At 42.7% G+C, this 18820-nt stretch overlaps 1 protein-coding gene across 6 annotated transcripts in view; it reads left to right on the forward strand.

Annotated features, from left to right (window-relative positions):
- Window positions 1-18820, forward strand: part of LOC115145220 (protein cramped-like) — a 46916-nt gene that overhangs the window by 5814 nt on the left and 22282 nt on the right. For all 6 annotated transcript variants that reach the window (XM_029686621.2, XM_029686620.2, XM_029686622.2 and 3 more), the window contains exons 3-8: window positions 1292-1497; window positions 6981-7134; window positions 13960-14043; window positions 14261-14309; window positions 15659-15744; window positions 15998-16121. In XM_029686621.2, coding sequence (XP_029542481.1) covers window positions 1292-1497; window positions 6981-7134; window positions 13960-14043; window positions 14261-14309; window positions 15659-15744; window positions 15998-16121 — 703 coding nt within the window. The remainder of the gene's footprint in view (window positions 1-1291; window positions 1498-6980; window positions 7135-13959; window positions 14044-14260; window positions 14310-15658; window positions 15745-15997; window positions 16122-18820) is intronic.

The following is an 18820-nucleotide window of genomic DNA, read 5'->3' on the forward strand; positions in this document are numbered from 1 at the left end:
GGTATCGGCGTTGGAAAATCATAATCGGTCGAACTCTAGTAGGGACAAGTTACTTAAGCAATGTAAGCCCCCCCCCCCCGCTGCCATCTGCTTCTTCTGCTCCTCTACTCAACGTGAGCATTTGGTATGATATTTAGGTTGTTGACACTTGCTTTTTTCTTGTTCATTCTCCTACTTTCTTTCACTCACACAACTTACTCTCGCATGTACATTCAATCACTCACGGTCTCTAAAACACTCATACACTGAACAAAAATATAAAAGCAACATGTGTTGGTTACATGAGCTCAAATAAAATCCCACATGTTCCATATGCACAAAAATCTTCTCAAATGTTGTGCACAAAGTGGTTTACATCCCTGTTACTGAGCATTTCTCCTTTGCCAAGATAATCCATCCACTTTACAGGAGTGGTTTATAAAGAAGCTGATTATACAGGTGCATCTTGTGCTGGGGATAATAAAAGGCCACCAGGACAGCTGATGAAACTGTGGGTTTGCACAACTGAATATTTTCTGCACAAGCCATCTCAGGGAAGCTTATCTTGCGTACACGTCATCCTCACCAGGGTCTTGACCTGACTGCAATTTGGCGTCGTAACAGACTTGTGGGCAAATGCTCCCTTCGATGGCCACTGGCATGCTGGAGAAGTGCCCCTCACGGATTAATCCCAGTTTCAACTGTACTGGGCAGTTATGTGGCGTTATAAGGCGTCAGGTGGGCGAGCGGTTTGCTGATTTGAGCGGAGGTGTTGTTACACGTGGTCTGCCACTGCGAGGACGACCAGCTGTCCGTCCTGTCTCCCTGTAGCTCTGTCTTAAGCGTCTCACAGTACGGAGATTGCAATTTATTGCCCTGGCCACATCTGCAGTCCTCATGCCTCCTTGCAGCAGCCTAAAGGACGTTCATGCAGAAAGCAGGGACCATGGCATCTTTCTTTTGGTGTTTTTCAGAGTCAGTAGAAAGGCCTCTTTAGTGTCCTACGTTTTCATAACTGTGACCTTAATTGCCTACCGTCTGTAAGCTGTTAGTCTTAACGACCGTTCCACAGGTGCATGTTCATTAATTGTTTATGGTTCATTGAACAAGCATGGGAAACAGTGTTTAAACCCTTTACAATGAAGATCTTATGTTTTGGGATTTTTACGAATTATCTTTGAAAGACCGGGTCGTGAAAAAGGGATGTATCTTTTGCTGAGTTTATTTGGTGCTTGTGACAAATCAAATTTTATTTGTTGCGGTTTATATTTTTGTTCAGTGTACTTTTCCTCACCCTCTCTCTCTCACACAGGTTCAGAGAATGGTCCCTTTCACCAGGTATCGGCTGGTCAGTCCGGCTCCACGTCAGGCTCTACGGGGCCCTCAGGCAAGGCTGCCCCTCGAGGCCAAGGACCCGGGGACAAGGAGGAGCCAGTGGGCAGCCAGAAGAGACCCAGGAGACAGTGGGAGTCCTGGAGTGCAGAGGACAAGAACAGCTTCTTCGAAGGGCTCTACGAGGTAAGTCAACTTGTTGAGTAGTACGAAATATAAGTATAGGTGCAGTGGAAGCGCCTGTACATCTGAAGACAATGTCTGAAAAATACAGCTAATGTTTTCTTTCAAAGAGCTTTTTTTTATTTTTATGAGCTACTTCATAAAAATAATACTTATTTTATTTTTTGTACCTTTCCTGGACTCATTCGAATATAGTGTTTAATAATAGCTAGATAGGAACTTTACGTTAAGTAATATTGTGGGGCGTGCTTTAGTATTTTTGTAAGAAGTTAAAACCGTTTTACTTTACTATTTGAAGCAAAGCATCTACACAGTCGTTACATTTAGTAAAATATTTGGTCTGATTATTTTGATATACTACTAAACTGATTCAGAATGACATTGATTAGGCATATGCATCCTACCTTTGAAGCATCTCTCCTGCGCCATCCAAATGTGCATAACATGGTACCTTGGCTATCTAACTAGCCAGGTAACATTACTAAACAAGGTAATTGTTATCAAACCACAAGTGAACTCAGGGGAAAAAAAAATACGGACCCTGTCTTTCACAGATAATTTGTAAAAATCCAAATAACTTCAGATCTCCATTGTAAAGGGTTTAAACACTGTTTCCCATGCTTGTTCAATGAACCATAAACAATGAATGAACATGCACCTGTGGAACGGTCGTCAACACACTAACAGCTTACAGGCGGTAGGCAATTAAGGTTACAGTTATGAGAACTTAAGACACTAGAGGCATTTCTACTGACTCTGAAAAACACAAAGAAAGATGCCTAGGGTCCCTGCTCATCTGTGTGAACGTGCCTTAGGCATGCTGCAAGGAGGCATGAGGACTGCAGATGTGGCCAGGGCAATAAATTGCCATGTCCGTACTGTGAGACGCCTAAGACAGTGCTACAGGAAGACAGAACAGACAGCTGATTGTCCTCGCAGTGGCAGACCACGTGTAACAACACCTGCACAGGATCGGTACAGCTGAACACCACACCTGCGGAACAGGTACAGGATAGCTACAACTGCCCGAGTTACACCAGGAATGCACAATCCTTCCATCAGTGCTCAGACTGTCCACAATAGACTGAGAGAGGCTGGACTGAGGGTTTGTAGGCCTGTTGTAAGGCAGGTCCTCACCAGACATCACCGACAACAATGTCGCCTTTGGGCACAAACCCACCGTCGCTGGACCAGACAGGACTGGCAAAATGTGCTCTTCACTGAGTTTTGTCTCAGGGGTGATGGTTGGATTCACATTTATCGTTGAAGGAATGAGTGTTACACCGAGGCCTGTACTCTGGAGCTCGATCGATTTGGAGGTGGAGGATCCGTCATGGTCTGGAGCGGTGTGTCACAGCATCATCGGACTGAGTTTGTTATCATTGCAGGCAATCTCAACACTGTGCGTTACAGGGATGACATCCTTCTCCCTCCTGGTACCCTTCCTGCAGGCTCATCCTGATATGACCCTCCAGCATGACAATGTCACCAGCCATACTGCTCGTTCTGTGCATGATTTCCTGCAAGACAGGAATGTCAGTGGTCTGCCATGGCCAGCGAAGAGCCTGGATCTCAATCCCATTGAGCATGTCTGGGACCCCCCACCCCCCACCACAGAAATGTCCGGGAACTGGCAGTTGCCTTGGTAGAAGAGTGGGGTAATATCTCACAGCAAGAACTGGCAAATCTCGTGCAGTCCATGAGGAGGAGATGCACTGCAGTACTTAATGCAGCTGGTGGACACACCAGATACTGACTTTTGATTTTGACCCCCCTTGTTCAGGGATGCATTATTCCATTTCTGTTAGTCACATGTCTGTGGAACTTGTTCAGTTGTTGAATCTTGTTATATTCATACAAATATTTACACAAGTTTGCTGAAAATAAATGCAGTTGACAGTAAGGACTTTCTTTTTTTTTGCTGAGTTTATTTGAACCTTACTTTGGAATGTGGGGCTTTGAAATGTTAGAACTAATTTCATCAGAAATAACTCTACTTTGACTTCTTCACTTATGCACTCTCCCGCTTGAATACAAACCCTAATAATAGAGTACAGAAGACAGGCATTGAGGTTTTAAATAAATTACAACTTAATTTTTTCACAACCTATTAGGACGACAGTAGGATGTTCATGACGTCCTCTAGGTTGGCATGGGCTACTTTGTAGTTAATGCTGCAATGTATGTAACTTTTTGGGTGACTTCACAAATGTGAGTTATCGAGCTGTAATTCTCAATGAAAGCAAGTCCAAGTAGGATATATGTTCTGTGTGCTATTTCTATGCTTCCCCATTCTTAAGTTTAGTTTTTGCATATTTTACTTTCGTTTGTGTTCACCAGCTGAAAATGCAATATTTCTGGGAATGGAAAATATTTCATAGCAGTTTTTGATAGGACAATTTTTATTTAACTAGGCAAGTCATTTTAAGAACATATTCTTATTTACAATGACGACCTGCCCTGGCCAAACCCGGACGACGCTGGTCCAATTTTGCGCTGCCCTATGGGACTTCCAATCACGGCCGGATGTGATACAGCCTGGATTCGTACCAAGAGACTGTAGTGACGCCTCTTGCACTGAGATGCAGTGCCTTAGACCGCTGCGCCACTCGGGAGCCCAATGATTATCTACACTGCATGCTTGTTTTGTCACTAACTGAAATTAGGCAAACTATTTTGATTTTTAGCAACCAGGAAATGGAAGGGCGATTTTCTTCATTGTGAAACATTTAGGGGAAGGTCTTTCCATCTCTACCAGAAGAAGGTTATCATTATCATCATTGCTAACAGCTACACAAAGTGTAGACATACGTGCACACACAGACGAGTATTCCTGTGCTGTTTTAGAAAGTTGCAGGAAAATAAGTATCACTGATGCTGACTGACTGTACTGAATAGGCTACACAGCTCTCATTTGAATTAAAATGTCTAAACTAAAGTTGTTGTGTGTGAGAACTGAAAAGTTTACTATGGATATAAAATATTTCATACCTGTCTCCTCCAGCATCTTCACAAGGTCCTTTGCTGCTGTTCTGGGATTGATTTGCACTTTTTCGCACCTAAGTACGTTCATCTCTAGGAGACAGAACGTGTCTCTTCCTGAGTGGTATGACTGCTGCGTGGTCCCATGGTGTTTATTCTTGCATACTGTTGTTTGTACAAATTAACATGGTACCTTCAGGCGTTTGGAAATTGCTCCCAAGGATGAACCAGACTTGTGGAGGTCTACAATTTTTCTTGGCTGATTTCTTTTGATTTTCCCATGATGTCAAACAAAGAGGCACTGAGTTTGAAGTTTGAAATACATTCACATGTACACCTCCAATTGACTCCAAATGATGTCAATTAGCCTATCAGAAGTTTCTAAAGGCGTGACATCATTTTCTGGAATTTTCCAAGCTGTTTAAAGGCACAGTCAATTTAGTGTGTGTAAACTTCAGACCCACTGGAATTGTGATAGTGACAATCTGTCTGTAAACATTTGTTGGAAAAATTACTTGTGTCATGCACAAAGTAGATGTTCTAATCGACTTGCCAAAACTATAATTTTTTTAAATGGTATAAGTGCCTTAATTTTGCCGGACCACAGGAAGAGTAGCTGCTGCTTTCCAGGTGACTACCTCATGAAGCTGGTTGAGAGAATGTCAGGAGTGCAAGGCTGTCATCGAGGCAAAGGGTGGCTACTTTGAAGAATGTCATATATATTTTGATTTTACAGTGTTGGGTTACGACATGATTCCATATGAGTTATTTCATAGTTTTGATGTCGTCACTATTATTCTACAATGTAGAAAATTGTAAATAAAATATAAAAAGAATAGCTAAACCTTTGAATGAGTAGGTGTGTCTGAACTTTTGACTGGTACTGTACTTCCAATCATTTTTTTCAACTCGTACCGGGGGACCTTCAGATGATTCTTGTGAGGCCTGTGGGCTTCTTTAGAGCAGAGTGTTCGTGAGAGTCTTGTCTTTCCATAGAGGGGTCATAACCTTTTGGACACTACAGATGATTTTGTGAGAAGACTGGTTTTTGGGATGCCTCATGGTCTGAAAAACACCTCTCTCACCACAGATGCGGAAGTGTGACATCGACAGATGCGTAGGATTGAGACATCCAATGCAAAAAAAACTGATGTCTCTACCTTAAACTGACAGCATTTTGTAGGGAATATTTTGCTATGCTAATCTGCAGGCGCTGGTCCTTGAAGGCATTTAAAATGCAGCTTCTGCTATCACTTTGTGGCTTCAATGGCAGGAAGAGGGGAGCTACGAGTGTTGTACCAGGGCGTGTGGACTGAGTTGTAACTCATTTGAAAGCGGGTGAAGTTAAGGCCACAGGAGAGGGTGTGCATCCGGAGTGGATGCAGGGCAAAGAGTGGGAGATGTGTAGAAACCACCTTTCCGTGCTCAACGTGCTCGTGCCACTTTGCAGGATGAGGCTGCACTTCCAGGAGTTCCATGACATGTAGGCTAAAGGCGAACACTAAAGTGACGGTGTGAAATAAGAATTTCTCATACAACAGACATCTTTTCTCTGAACAATTATCTTATCTCTTCATCTGTCTCTTGTACTCGTAGCATTCACTGAATTGTTGTCAATATTTCTACATTTTGTGTCTGGCCTGGTATGTACTAAGTCTTATTGAGAGAGGTTACCTACATTTTGAAATGGTCTCCGAATAGTTGTTTGCATTTTTACATTGACAACGGTTCTTACTTCTGTAACAATCAAATTGCCTACTTCGTGTGGGTTTTGAAATGCTTTCGGAATATTATCCTCTAGTCACGTTTTTGGATAATTTATATGTACATATTTATAAGTATAATATATTATAATATACTTTGTTCATTTTGTGTGTAATTTTGTCAAATTTACTACAATTTAAATACTCTAAATACTCTTGATGTATTAGGTGTTTACACAATGGAAGATAAGGTGAGTCTTATTCCCATTGACTTTGCTGTGGTGTCATATTAAAGAGGAGGTTGTGCTCTTTAAAACTGTTTGAAATGTGAGAATTAGCTTTGTCTAGAAAATTCTCAGTGATCTATGCAAGCATTCTATTGAGGTCTGAAGAGTTATTTCAACAGTGGGAAGTTAGCTCATTTAGGTAATGCTAGTAGATAATTCTGTTCTGATTCCAGATTTAAATAGCAGAGTAGTAGACCAAGATGTCATACCCTTAAGTTTGTCTAAAGTGCTGGGTAAGTGATCAACATTAGTTTACAAAAAGTTAGAATATGATGCGGTTAAAGGGATACTTCGGGATTTTGGCAACGTGGCCCTTTATCTACTTCCCCAGAGTCAGATGAACTTGTGGATACTTTTTATGTCTGTGTCCAGTATTAAGGAAGTTGGAGGTAGTTTCACAAGCAAATTCGGATACCCATAGACTTCCAGTCGTTGCAATAACACTTATTAGCAATTGTGTGCCCCCTACTCCAACAACTTCGATATCTCTAGTGGTGTGTCTCGCTCTCTGTAGCATGGGAAGGACTTTGAGGCGATCCAGACAAACGTAGCGTTGAAGCATAAGAAGAAGGGGAAGCCAGCCAGCATGGTGAAGAACAAAGAGCAAGTCCGACACTTCTACTACCGCACCTGGCACAAGATATCCAAGCACATCGACTTCGCCAATGGTAAGCTAGCTTATCTCTCTTTCTCGCTCTCTTCTCTCGTTATTTCTCAAATAGAAATCTCCACTCACCTCTTGCTTGTTAATTTACATTTTTTATTTAACCAGGTAGGCTAGTTGAGAACAAGTTCTCATTTGCAACTGCGACCTGACCAAGATAAAGCGTAGCAATTCGACACATACAACAACACAGAGTTACACATGGAATAAACAAAACATAGTCAATAATACAGTAGAACAAAATAAAAGTCTATATACAGTGAGTGCAAATGAGGTAAGTTAATGAAATAAATAGGCCATGGTGGCGAAGTAATTACAATATAGCAATTAAACACTGGAATGGTAGATGGGCAGAAGATGATTGTGCAAGTAGAGCTACTGGGGTGCAAAGGAGCTAAATAAATACCAGTATGGGGATGAGGTAGGTAGATAGCCCATCTGTGTACAGTTGCAGTGATCTGTGAGCTGCTCTGACAGCTGGTACTTAAAGCTAGTGAGGGAGATGTGAGTCTCCAGCTTCAGAGAGTTTTCCAATTCGTTCCAGTCATGGGCAGCAGAGAACTGGAAGTAAAGACGACCAAAGGAGGAATTGGCTTTGGGGGTGACCAGTGAGATATACCTGCTGGAGCGCGTGCTACGAGTGGGTGCTGCAATGGTTACCAGTGAGCTGAGATAAGGCGGGACTTTACCTAGCAGAATCTTGGCGACGAGTATGAAGTGAGGGCCAACCAACGAGAGCGTACAGTTCGCAATGGTGGGTAGTGTATGGGGCTTTGGTGACAAAACGGATGGCACTGTGATAGACTGCATCCAGTTTGTTGAGTAGAGTGTTGGAGGCTATTTCATAGAGGACGTCACTGAAGTTGTGGATCGGTAGGATGGTCAGTTTTACGAGGGTATGTTTGGCAGCATGAGTGAAGGATGCTTTGTTGCGAAATAGGAAGCCAATTCTAGATTTAATTTTGGATTGGAGATGCTTAATGTGAGTCTGGAAGGAGAGTTTACAGTCTAAACAGATACCCAGGTATTTGTAGTTGTCCACGTATTCTAAGTCAGAGCCGTCCAGAGTAGTGATGCTGGACGGGCGAGCAGGTGCAGGCAGTGATCGATTGAATAGCATGCATTTAGTTTTACTTGCTTTTAAGAGCAGTTGGAGGCCACGGAAGGAGAGTTGTAATGGCATTGAAGCTCGTCTGGAGGTTAGTTAACACAGTGTCCAAGGAGGGGCCAGAAGTATACAGAATGGTGTCGTCTGAGGTAGAGGTGGATCAGAGAATCACCAGCAGCAAGAGCGACATCATTGATGTATACAGAAAAGAGAGTCTGCCCGAGAATTGAACCCTGTGGCACACCATAGACTGCCAGAGGTCTGGGCAACAGGCCCTCCGATTTGACACACTGAACTCTATCAGAGAAGTAATTGTAAACCAGGCGAGGCAATCATTTGAGAAACCAAGGCTGTCGAGTCTGCCAATAAGAATGTTGTGATTGACAGAGTCGAAAGCCTTGGCCAGGTCGATGAATATGGCCGCACAGTAATGTCTCTTATCGATGGCGGTTATGATGTCGTTTAGAACCTTGAGCGTGGCTGAGGTGCACCCATGACCAGCTCTGAAACCAGATTGCATAGCGGAGAAGGTATGGTGGGATTCTAAATGGTCAGTAATCTGTTTAACTTCTTATGGCTGAGATCCTGTTACCGGGAGCAATATAACAACAACCAGTGATGGTAGAGGTCGACCGATTATGATTTTTCAACGCCGATACCGAATATTGGAGGACCCCAAAAGAAAAAGGCCGATACCGATTTAATCTGCCTTTTTAAAAAAAAAAAATGTATTGTGTGTATATGCACACATTTTTGTAATAATGAAAATTGCAACATTACTGAATGAACACTTATTTTAACTTAATATAATACATATGGGCTTTTGGATGGGTGTTCTTAAGGTGATTCCACAGGTTGGTGGTATTTTTTTATTTAGCTGTTGCTGACATCTTTATCACAAATAAGACACCTTGCTTTCCCTGGTGCCAATTCCATGTAATAGTCCCACACTGGTGCTCTGCTTTTCTCTGCCATCTGTAAAACACACACAGCTCTGAAGTGACAATGATACTGGAGAGTCTGCTTAGGAGACAAATACTCTCAACTGTTTGAATAAAAATAGAGTTTAAGTTACCTGTGATGAATGTTGAAAACAAACTCATTTCTATATGCAGGAAATCCTATTTTAATAATAATGGACATGGTAAGAATTGACGACCAAAGTGCGAGTCATAATTCCCATAACACCTAGCAAAATCTGAAAAGCGGTTCCTTCATTCATTTATTACATAGGATATTTTTAGATTCACTTCAAATAAGGTCTATTTCGTGTAGGCTTACACCACCGTGCCAATTTTATAACTGCGTAGATATCCATAGGACAAGGTAACTCTGATCAATATTGACTAAATATAAGTGAAGATCTTTTTTTGTAGAGTGAATTTATGAAAATATGTTGACAAACGTTACCTTTATCCTAGTGAGATTTACACGGGTGTCAAAACGCAGAGGCGGTTTATTTAAGCCTGCACGAAACACAGACCTTATTGGAAGTAGATCAAGACATTCTCTATGGAAGACATGGACGGTAAAATAATGAAGGAACCCCTTTCAAGTTCAGCCGCAAGTTATTACAGGAATTATAACGTGTCGACTATTTCTCTCTAAACCATATACCTTTGACTATTACGAGCCTGCTGCTGCCTACCACCCCTCAGTCAGACTGCTCTATCAAAAATCAAATCATAGACTTAACTATAATAAACACACAGAAATACGAGCCTTAGGTCAAATCCGGAAACTATCACCTCGAAAACAAAACGTTTATTCCGTTCCGTATTTGATCTAACGGGTGTCATCCATGAGTCTAAATATTCCTGTTACATTGCACAACCTTCAATGTTATGTCATAATTACGTAAAATTCTGGCTAATTAGTTCGCAAAGAGCCAGGCGGCCCAAACTGTTGCATATACCCTGACACAATTTCACCTGGATAATATTGCCTGCTAACCTGGATTTCTTTTAGCTAAATATGCCGGTTTAAAAATATATACTTGTATATTGATTTTAAGAAAGGCATTTATGTTAATGGTTAAGTACACACTGGAGCAACGACAATCGTTGATTGATTGTTTTTTATAAGATAAGTTTAATGCTAGCTATCAATTTACTTTGGCTTACTGCTTTTGCGTAACAGGATGGCTCCTCGTGAGGCAGGTGGTTAGAGAGTTTGACTAGTTAACTGTAAGGTTGCAAGAATGGATCCCCCGAGCTGACAAGGTAAAAATCAAACTGACTTGCCTAGTTAAAAAAAATACAGATTTCAGATTTGTTATGAAAACTTGAAATCGGCCTTAATTAATGGGTCAACCTCTAGTACAGGGCGCCATATTCAAAAGAACAGAAATCTCATAATTCAAATTCCTCAAACATACATGTATCTTATATCGTTATCAAGGTAGTCTTGTTGTTAATCCCACCACAGTGTCCAATTTCAAATAGGATTTACGGGGAAAGCACCACAAACGATTATGTTAGGTCACCTCACTAAAATACACAGCCAATTTTACCAGCCAAAGAGAGAGAAAAAGCACATATTGAGATAAAATCAATCACTAACCTTTCATCATTCATCAGATGACACTCATAGGACTTCATGTTACACAATACATGCATGTTTTGTTTGATAAAGTTCATATTTATATAAAGAAAATCTGAATTTACATTGGCGTATTAGATTCACTAGTTCCAAAAACATCCAGTGATTTTGCATAGCCACATCATTCAACAGAAATACTCATCATAAATGTAGATGATAATACAATTTATACACATGGAATTATAGATATACCTCTCCTTAATGCAACCGCTGTGTCTGATTTCAAAAAAACTTTACGGAAAAAGAAACGCATGCAATAATCTGAGACGGCGCTCAGAAGTAAAAAAAAAAAAACATTTTAAAAAACACCACAGCCGCAAAGATGGCGTCAACATAAATGAGAAATTACATGATAAATATTCCCTTACCTTTGATTATCTACATCAGAAAGCACTCCAGGAATCCCATGTCCACAATAAATGTTAGTTTTGTTTGATAATATCCAAATACCTTCTTTTGTTAGCGCGTTTGGTATACATATCCAAACGCTAATTCTGGTCAGCGTTATATCGGACAAAAAGTGATATTACCGGTCGACGAAACATTTCAAACTAAGTACAGAATCAATCATTAAGATGTTTTTAACATATAGCTTCAATAAAGTTCCAACCGGAGTACTCCTTCTTGTCTACATGAGCAATGGAACGCAAGTGACTACCACGAGGAATAAACATGATCAGAAAATGGCTGACTGCCTGACACCTGACTGATTCTCAATGGGATTTCATTGGGGACTCTGGTGAATAAAAACAAAGCTCAGATTTCTGACTTCCTGTTTTGATTTCAACTGAGGATTTTGCCTGCCAATATGAGTTCTGTTATACTCAGACATCATTCAAACAGTTTTAGAAACTTGAGTGTTTTCTATCCAATACTAATTATAAAATGCAAAAATTAGAAACTGAGACTGAGGAGCAGGCAGTTTACTTTAGGCACCTTATTCATCCAAGCTACTCAATACTGCCCGCCCCCCCCCCCCCCCAGCCATAAAAAGTCAACTTGGCTTTCGAAGACCTTTGCAAGACAGGGTAGGATAGATATAGGTCTGTAGCAGTTTGGGTCTAAAGTGTCACCCCCCTTTGAAGAGGGGGATGACTGCGGCAGCTTTCCAATCTTTGGGAATCTCAGATGATACGAAAGAGGTTGAACAGGCTAGTAATAGGGGTTGCAACAATTTCGGCATATCATTTTAGAAAGAGAGGGTCCAGATTGTCTAGCCCGGCTGATTTGTAGGGGTCCAGATTTTGCAGCTCTTTCAGAACATCTGCTATCTGGATTTGGGTAAAGAAGAAATGGTGGGGGCTTTGGCGGGTTGCTGTGGGAGGGTGGTGGATTTATCGGTGGTGACAGTGTTTCCTAGCCTCGGAGCAGTGTTCTTCTGGGAGGAGGTGCTCTTATTCTCCATGGACTTTACAGTGTCCCAGAACTTTTTTGAGTTAGTACTACAGGATGCAAATTTCTGTTTGAAAAAGCTTGCCTTAGCTTTTCTAACTGCCTGTGTATATTTGTTCCTAACTTCCCTGAAAAGTTGCATATCACAGGGGCCATTTGATGCTAATGCAGAACGCCACAAGATATTTTTGTGCTGGTCAAGGGCAGACCGGTCTGGAGTGAACCAAGGACCATATCTATTCCTAGTCCTACATTTTTTGAGGGGCATGCTTATTTAAGATGGTGAGGAAGGCAATTTTAAAGAATAGCCAGGCATCATCTACTGACGGGATGAGGTCAATGTCATTCCAGGATGCCTTTGTCTGGCCGGGGTAAGGTAGGATGTGAGTACATTGGAGGTAAACCTAGGCATTGAGTAATGAAGAGATAGATATAGTCTCTAGAGATGTTTAAACCAGGTGATGTTATCGCATATGTAGGAGGTGGAACAACATGGTTGGTTAAGGCATATTGAGCAGGGCTAGAGGCTCTACAGTGAAATAAGACCGTAATCACTAACCAGGACAGTAATGGACAAGGCATATTGATATTAGAGAGAGGCATGCGTAGCCAAGTGAACATATCGGTCCAGTGAGTGGTTGGGCTGGCTGGGGACACGGCGATTCAGACAGTTAGCAGGCTAACAAGCTAACCGTTAGTAGGCCGGGGCTAAACAAGCTAGCAGTTAGTAGACCGGGGCAAGCTAGCAGTTAGCAGGCCGGGTTAGCAAGCAGGCAGTTAGCAGGGGCAGGCAAGCTAGCAGTTTAAGTCTGTTTTTGCCTCTTCGTGCGATGATGTCGATAGACCAGTCGTGGAATTAGTAGGGTTCCAAGTAGCTCTAGGTAGCTAGCAGGCCTAGCTGGTTAGCAGAATGGGCCTTCAGCGGGCGTCGCGCCTGAGGGGCCTGTGGAGTCCTAGAGCAGATTGTTGGTATTCCAGTCGTAGGGGATCTGCGGGGTTCCGTGCCCCGTACCGGCTGTAGAAGGGGTCCGGATATTGTATCCCAGGCTCGTTAGGCTCTGGTTAGTCACGTTGTTCGAACTGGCGAGAGCTTTCCGAGCTGAAGGTTAGCTGATGACCGCTGGCAATGGTTTGCTGACTGATAGCTGGTAGTTAGCTGGCTTGCTTCAGTTGAGGGATTCCAGATCCAAAGTAAATACAAATACTTTAGGGGAAAAAAGCAGATCCACGCCACATTGGGTGAGGTGGGTTGCAGGAGAGTATTTAGAAGTTGAGGTTTAGCAAAATATTTTAAAAGATATGCGAAGAAAAAGATGTAAAACGATATATACAAGGGACACGACGGACAAAGGACAAAGACGTCTGACTGCTACGCCATCTTGGATCATACGCTTGTTTAGTCTCTTTATGTTTCAGTTTGTTGACAAAAACATCAACCTTCAAAATCAGTGTGACACTTTGCAAGCAATCTGCTTTTTATGAAGACCAGTTGACATTCGCAAGTGAAACTTTGCCTGCAATCTGCATTAATTTCTTCTTTTGAATCCTATTACGTTTCACACACACACACACTCATAAGCGACTCATTAAATGTGCAAGAGTTAAACTGTCTTTCGATCCTACCATCAGTGTGTGACCCATTTTAGGTTTGTGGGGCACCCAAGATCACTGGTGTGCTGTAGTTTTTGTTTTTATCCCATAACATGCCCATTTCCTCCTGTCACACAGTGTACTCCCGTGTGCTGAAGAAGTCCTCTCAGGAGCTGTACGGTCTCCTCTGCTACGCTGAGCTAAGGAAGAAGGTTGGAGGATGTAAGTCAAGCAGGGTCTGTGTGGGGGGGGACGCGGTGTGTTTGACACACCTCAGTCTGGCTCTGTTTCTGCTGCTGGGGCTGGTTGGCCGCATGGGAGATGATTTAAGTGTTGCGCCGGGCCGGGGTCATGAAGGATGTTATGTTAATGTCTGTCTTCACAAAGCAAGAGCAAGGAGGTACGCACACAGCTTTTCTAACTCTGTTGTTGTTCATAGTGATGGACGATAAGAACGTGGCCAAGCTTAACGAGCTCATCCAACAAGGGTAAGACTGAGATGAAAAAAATGATACCAATGTAACCACAGCTTTTTGAAATATACCTCTTTTTTTCCCCCAAGACTTTAGGGTTATACGTGGTTGATTTGTATAAAAATAGTTTATACATTTGAAATAACCGTTATATACACCAGTTTATTATGTACACCAATTTAGTACCTGGTCTGTACCCCCTTTTGCCTCTAGAACAGCCTAAACCCTAAACTGTCGTGCATGAAAATCCCATGAGGGCTGCCGTTTCTGAGTTACTGGATCCGGCAAGCCTGGCACAGATGATCATACCACGCTCCAAGTCGCTTATGTGACTCGCTTTGCCCATTCTAATGTTCAATCGAACAGTAACTGAATGCCTCGATGTCTGCCTGCTTTATATTGCAAGCCACGGCCACGTGACTCACTGTCTGTAGGAGTGAGCCATTTTCATGAACAGGGAGGTGTACCTAATAAACTGGCTGGAGTGTGGTTATATACTGAACAAAAATATATACATGTAATGTGTTGGTCCCATCTTTCATGAGCTGAAATAAGGTTTGGCATATCAAGAAGCTCATAAAATGGCATGATCATTGCACAGGTGCACCTTGTTCTGGGGTCAATAAAAGGCCACTTTAAAATGTGCAGATTTGTCACAACACAATGCCACAGATGTCTGAAGTATAGGGAGCTTACAATTGGCATGCTGACAGCAGGAATGTCCAACAGAGCAGTTAGCAGATAATTGAATGTTCATTTCTCTACCACAAGCTGCCTCCAACTTTGTTTTAGAGAATTTGGCAGTACATCCAACTGGCCTCACAACCGCAGACTACATGTAATCAAGACAGACCAGAGCCTCCACATTCTCCATTTGCGTGATTGTCTGAGACCAGCCAACCGGGCAGCTGATGAATCGGAGTAGTATTTCTGTCTGTAATAAAGCCATTTTGTGGAAAGAAACGTATTCTGATTGGCTGGGCCTGGCTCCCCAGTGGGTGGGCAGCTTATGGTAAAGAAATTAACATTAACGTTTCTGGCAACTACTCTGGTGGACATACCTGCAGTCAGCATGACAATTGCATGCTCCCTCTCAACTTGAGACTTTTATTGTCCCCAGCACAAGGTGCACTTGTTTAATCAGCTTCTTGATATTCCATAGTCAATTTTTTTTTTGAAAAATAAGCTCTTTGTGCAAATTTCAGGACTTTTAAAATGTATTTCAGCTCTTGAAACATGGGATCAACACTTTACATTTAGACTTTTTTTTATTTATTTTTGTCCAGTGTAGATAGTTGTGCAATTGTTATTTGGGTGTAGTTTGTGTTTTGCGGTTCTCTCATGGTTCTGCTGAATTCTCCCAGGGCGACCACAGTGCGTTCTAAAGGCAGGAATCTGCGCATCAAAGCTCCCATGTGCCGTGCGCTCAAGAGGCTGTGTGACCCAGATGGTGAGTGTACACACAAACAGACACACAGTGACAGACACTCACACAGCGGGAAGAAGGGTATGAATGGGGATGTTGCGGAGTCATGCAGGAGGGGATGGATTTCCATGGTAGTACTCAGGAAAGGGGCGGTATGAGTAAGGGAGAGTAAGTGGTGATTATAATGCTGATCATCTCAGGACCAGAGAGAACAAATCTTATCCTCCTTTTCTTTAACTACCTCCCTTTCTATCTTGCTCACTCACTCTCTCTCTAGGAGTGAGTGATGAAGAGGACCAGAAGCCTGTGCGTCTACCTCTGAAGGTTGCTGTGGAGCTGCAGCCACGTAGCAACCACTCCTGGGCCCGTGTCCAGAGTCTGGCCCATAATCCTCGCCTCAGGTCAGTGTCAACTGACTAAAGACCATGTCCTTTCCAATGCCTTCGACACTGTTGACAATCACATTCTCATTAAAAGGTAGGATCTGGCTTCTTGCAAGGGTTTTAGCATTATGTCAGACAGGACACTGTTTTCGGATGGTGTTTAGTCTAGCTTCCTGGATATTACGAAAGGTGTACCGCAGGGTCAGTATTGGGATCTGTTCTCTACACTATTTAAATAAATAAATATGTGTTAAAACTTGTAATATTGCCTCCCGGGTGGCGCAGTGGTTAAGGGCATTGTACTGCAGCGCCAGCTGTGCCACCAGAAACTCTGGGTTCGCGCCCAGGTTCTGTCGTAACCGGCCGCGACCGGGAGGTCCGTGGGGCGACGCACAATTGGCCTAGCATTGTCCGGTTTAGGGAGGGTTTGGCCGGTAGGGATATCCTTGTCTCGTCGCGCACCAGCGACTCCTGTGGCGGGCCGGGCTCAGTGCACGCTAACCAAGGTTGCCAGGTGCACGGTGTTTCCTCCGACACATTGGTGCGGCTGGCTTCCGGGTTGGATGCGCGCTGTGTTAAGAAGCAGTGCGGCTTGGTTGGGTTGTGTATCTGAGGATGCCTGACTTTCAACCTTCGTCTCTCCCGGGCCCGTACGGGAGTTGTAGCGATGAGACAAGATAGTAGCTACTAAAAACAATAAATGTCTGGGCTTTTGGATTCATGTAAAAGTTTCTTGGTCACAAACACATGGTTAGCAGATGTTAATGTGAGTGTAGCGAAATGCAATTTCCCAAGAACTACCTAATACACACATCTAAAGGGGTGAATGAGAATATGTACATATAAATACAGTGGGGAGAACAAATATTTGATACACTGCCGATTTTGCAGGTTTTCCTACTTACAAAGCATGTAGAGGTCTGTAATTTTTATCATAGGTACACTTCAACTGTGAGAGAAGGAATCTAAAACAAAAATCCAGAAAATCACATTGTATGATTTTTAAGTAATTTGTATTTTATCCACACACTCAATCAAACAGACTCCAACCTCTCCACAATGATGTGGTGCATCAATGATCATGAGGAAGGTGAGGGATCAGCCCAGAACTACACGGCAGGACCTGGTCAATGACCTGAAGAGAGCTGGGACCACAGTCTCAAAGAAAACCATTAGTAACACACTACGCCGTCATGGATTAAAGTCCTGCAGCGCAAGCAAGGTCCCCCTGCTCAAGCCAGCGCATGTCCAGGCCCGTCTGAAGTTTGTCAATGACCATCTGGATGATCCAGAGGAGGAATGGGAGAAGGTCATGTGGTCTGATGAGACAAAAATAGAGCTTTTTGGTCTAAACTCCACTCGCCGTGTTTGGAGGAAGAAGGATGAGTACAACCCCAAGAACACCATCCCAACCGTGAAGCATGGAGGTGAAAACATCATTCTTTGGGGATGCTTTTCTGAAACGGGGACAGGACGACTGCACCGTATTGAGAGGAGGATGGATGGATGGGGCCATGTATCGCGAGATCTTGGCCAACAACCTCCTTCCCTCAGTAAGAGCATTGAAGATGGGTCGTGGCTGGGTCTTCCAGCATGACAACGACCCGAAACACACAGCCAGGGCAACTAAGGAGTGAGAGACTGTTGGAGTGTGCAGCCTGCGCAAGAAGCATCTCAAGGTCCTGGAGGGGCCTAGCCAGTCTCCAGACCTGAACCCAATATAAATTCTTTGGAGGGAGCTGAAAGTCCGTGTTGCCCAGCGACAGCCCCGAAACCTGAAGGATCTGGAGAAGGTCTGTATTGGAGGAGTGGGCCAAAATCCCTGCTGCAGTGTGTGCAAACCTGGTCAAGAACTACAGGAAACGTATGATCTTTAATTGCAAACAAAGGTTTCTGTACCAAATATTAAGTTCTGCTTTTCTGATGTATCAAATACTTATGTCATGCAATAAAATGCAAATTAGTTACTTAAAAATCATAGTGTGATTTTCTGGATTTTTGTTTTAGATTCCGTCTCTCACAGTTGAAGTGTACCTATGATAAAAATTACAGACCTACATGCTTTGTAAGTAGGAAACACTACTGATTTTTCAGGTTATCAAATACTTGTTCTCCCCACTGTATATGGATGAGTGATGGCCATGAGTAATGTAAGATATGTAAACATTATTAAAGTGGCATTGTTTAAAGTGACTAGTGATCCATTTTTACTAGTGGCCAGTGATTGGGTCACTTTAGTGATTGCAGTTAGTGATTGTTGTTTAGCAGTCTGATGGCCAAGAGATAGAAGCTATTTTTCCAGTCTTGACAAATGTTTTTTTTTTTAAACATACTGATGAGCTAGTTAAAAAGCTAAGATTTAAAGTGGGATAATTTTTTTGAAGTACTGTAGATCTTGCTTCTCCCTAAACCGCAAGAAGCAGATTGTACAGTCAACTTTCCTGCCAGGTCTTGACTCTGGTGACACCATTTAGCAGAATGCAGCAGCCACTATTCTTAATCCTTTGGATGCAGTCGTAACATGGCGTCCTTCGCTTTATCACAGGTGACAGTTTTAATACTCATCACTGCATCCTGTATCAAAAGGTTGGCTGATTTTCATTAATTTCCCGTAGATCACTTCACTATTGTTTACCAAGCTCTACTACACAAGACAAGACTTACCTTACTTTGTTGTTGAAGTAGAAAACATGCGTTACCAAACCCGTTCACAGGGT

The sequence above is a fragment of the Oncorhynchus nerka genome, linkage group LG17 (genome assembly GCF_034236695.1).
Source record: "Oncorhynchus nerka isolate Pitt River linkage group LG17, Oner_Uvic_2.0, whole genome shotgun sequence".
Lineage (NCBI taxonomy): Eukaryota > Metazoa > Chordata > Actinopteri > Salmoniformes > Salmonidae > Oncorhynchus > Oncorhynchus nerka.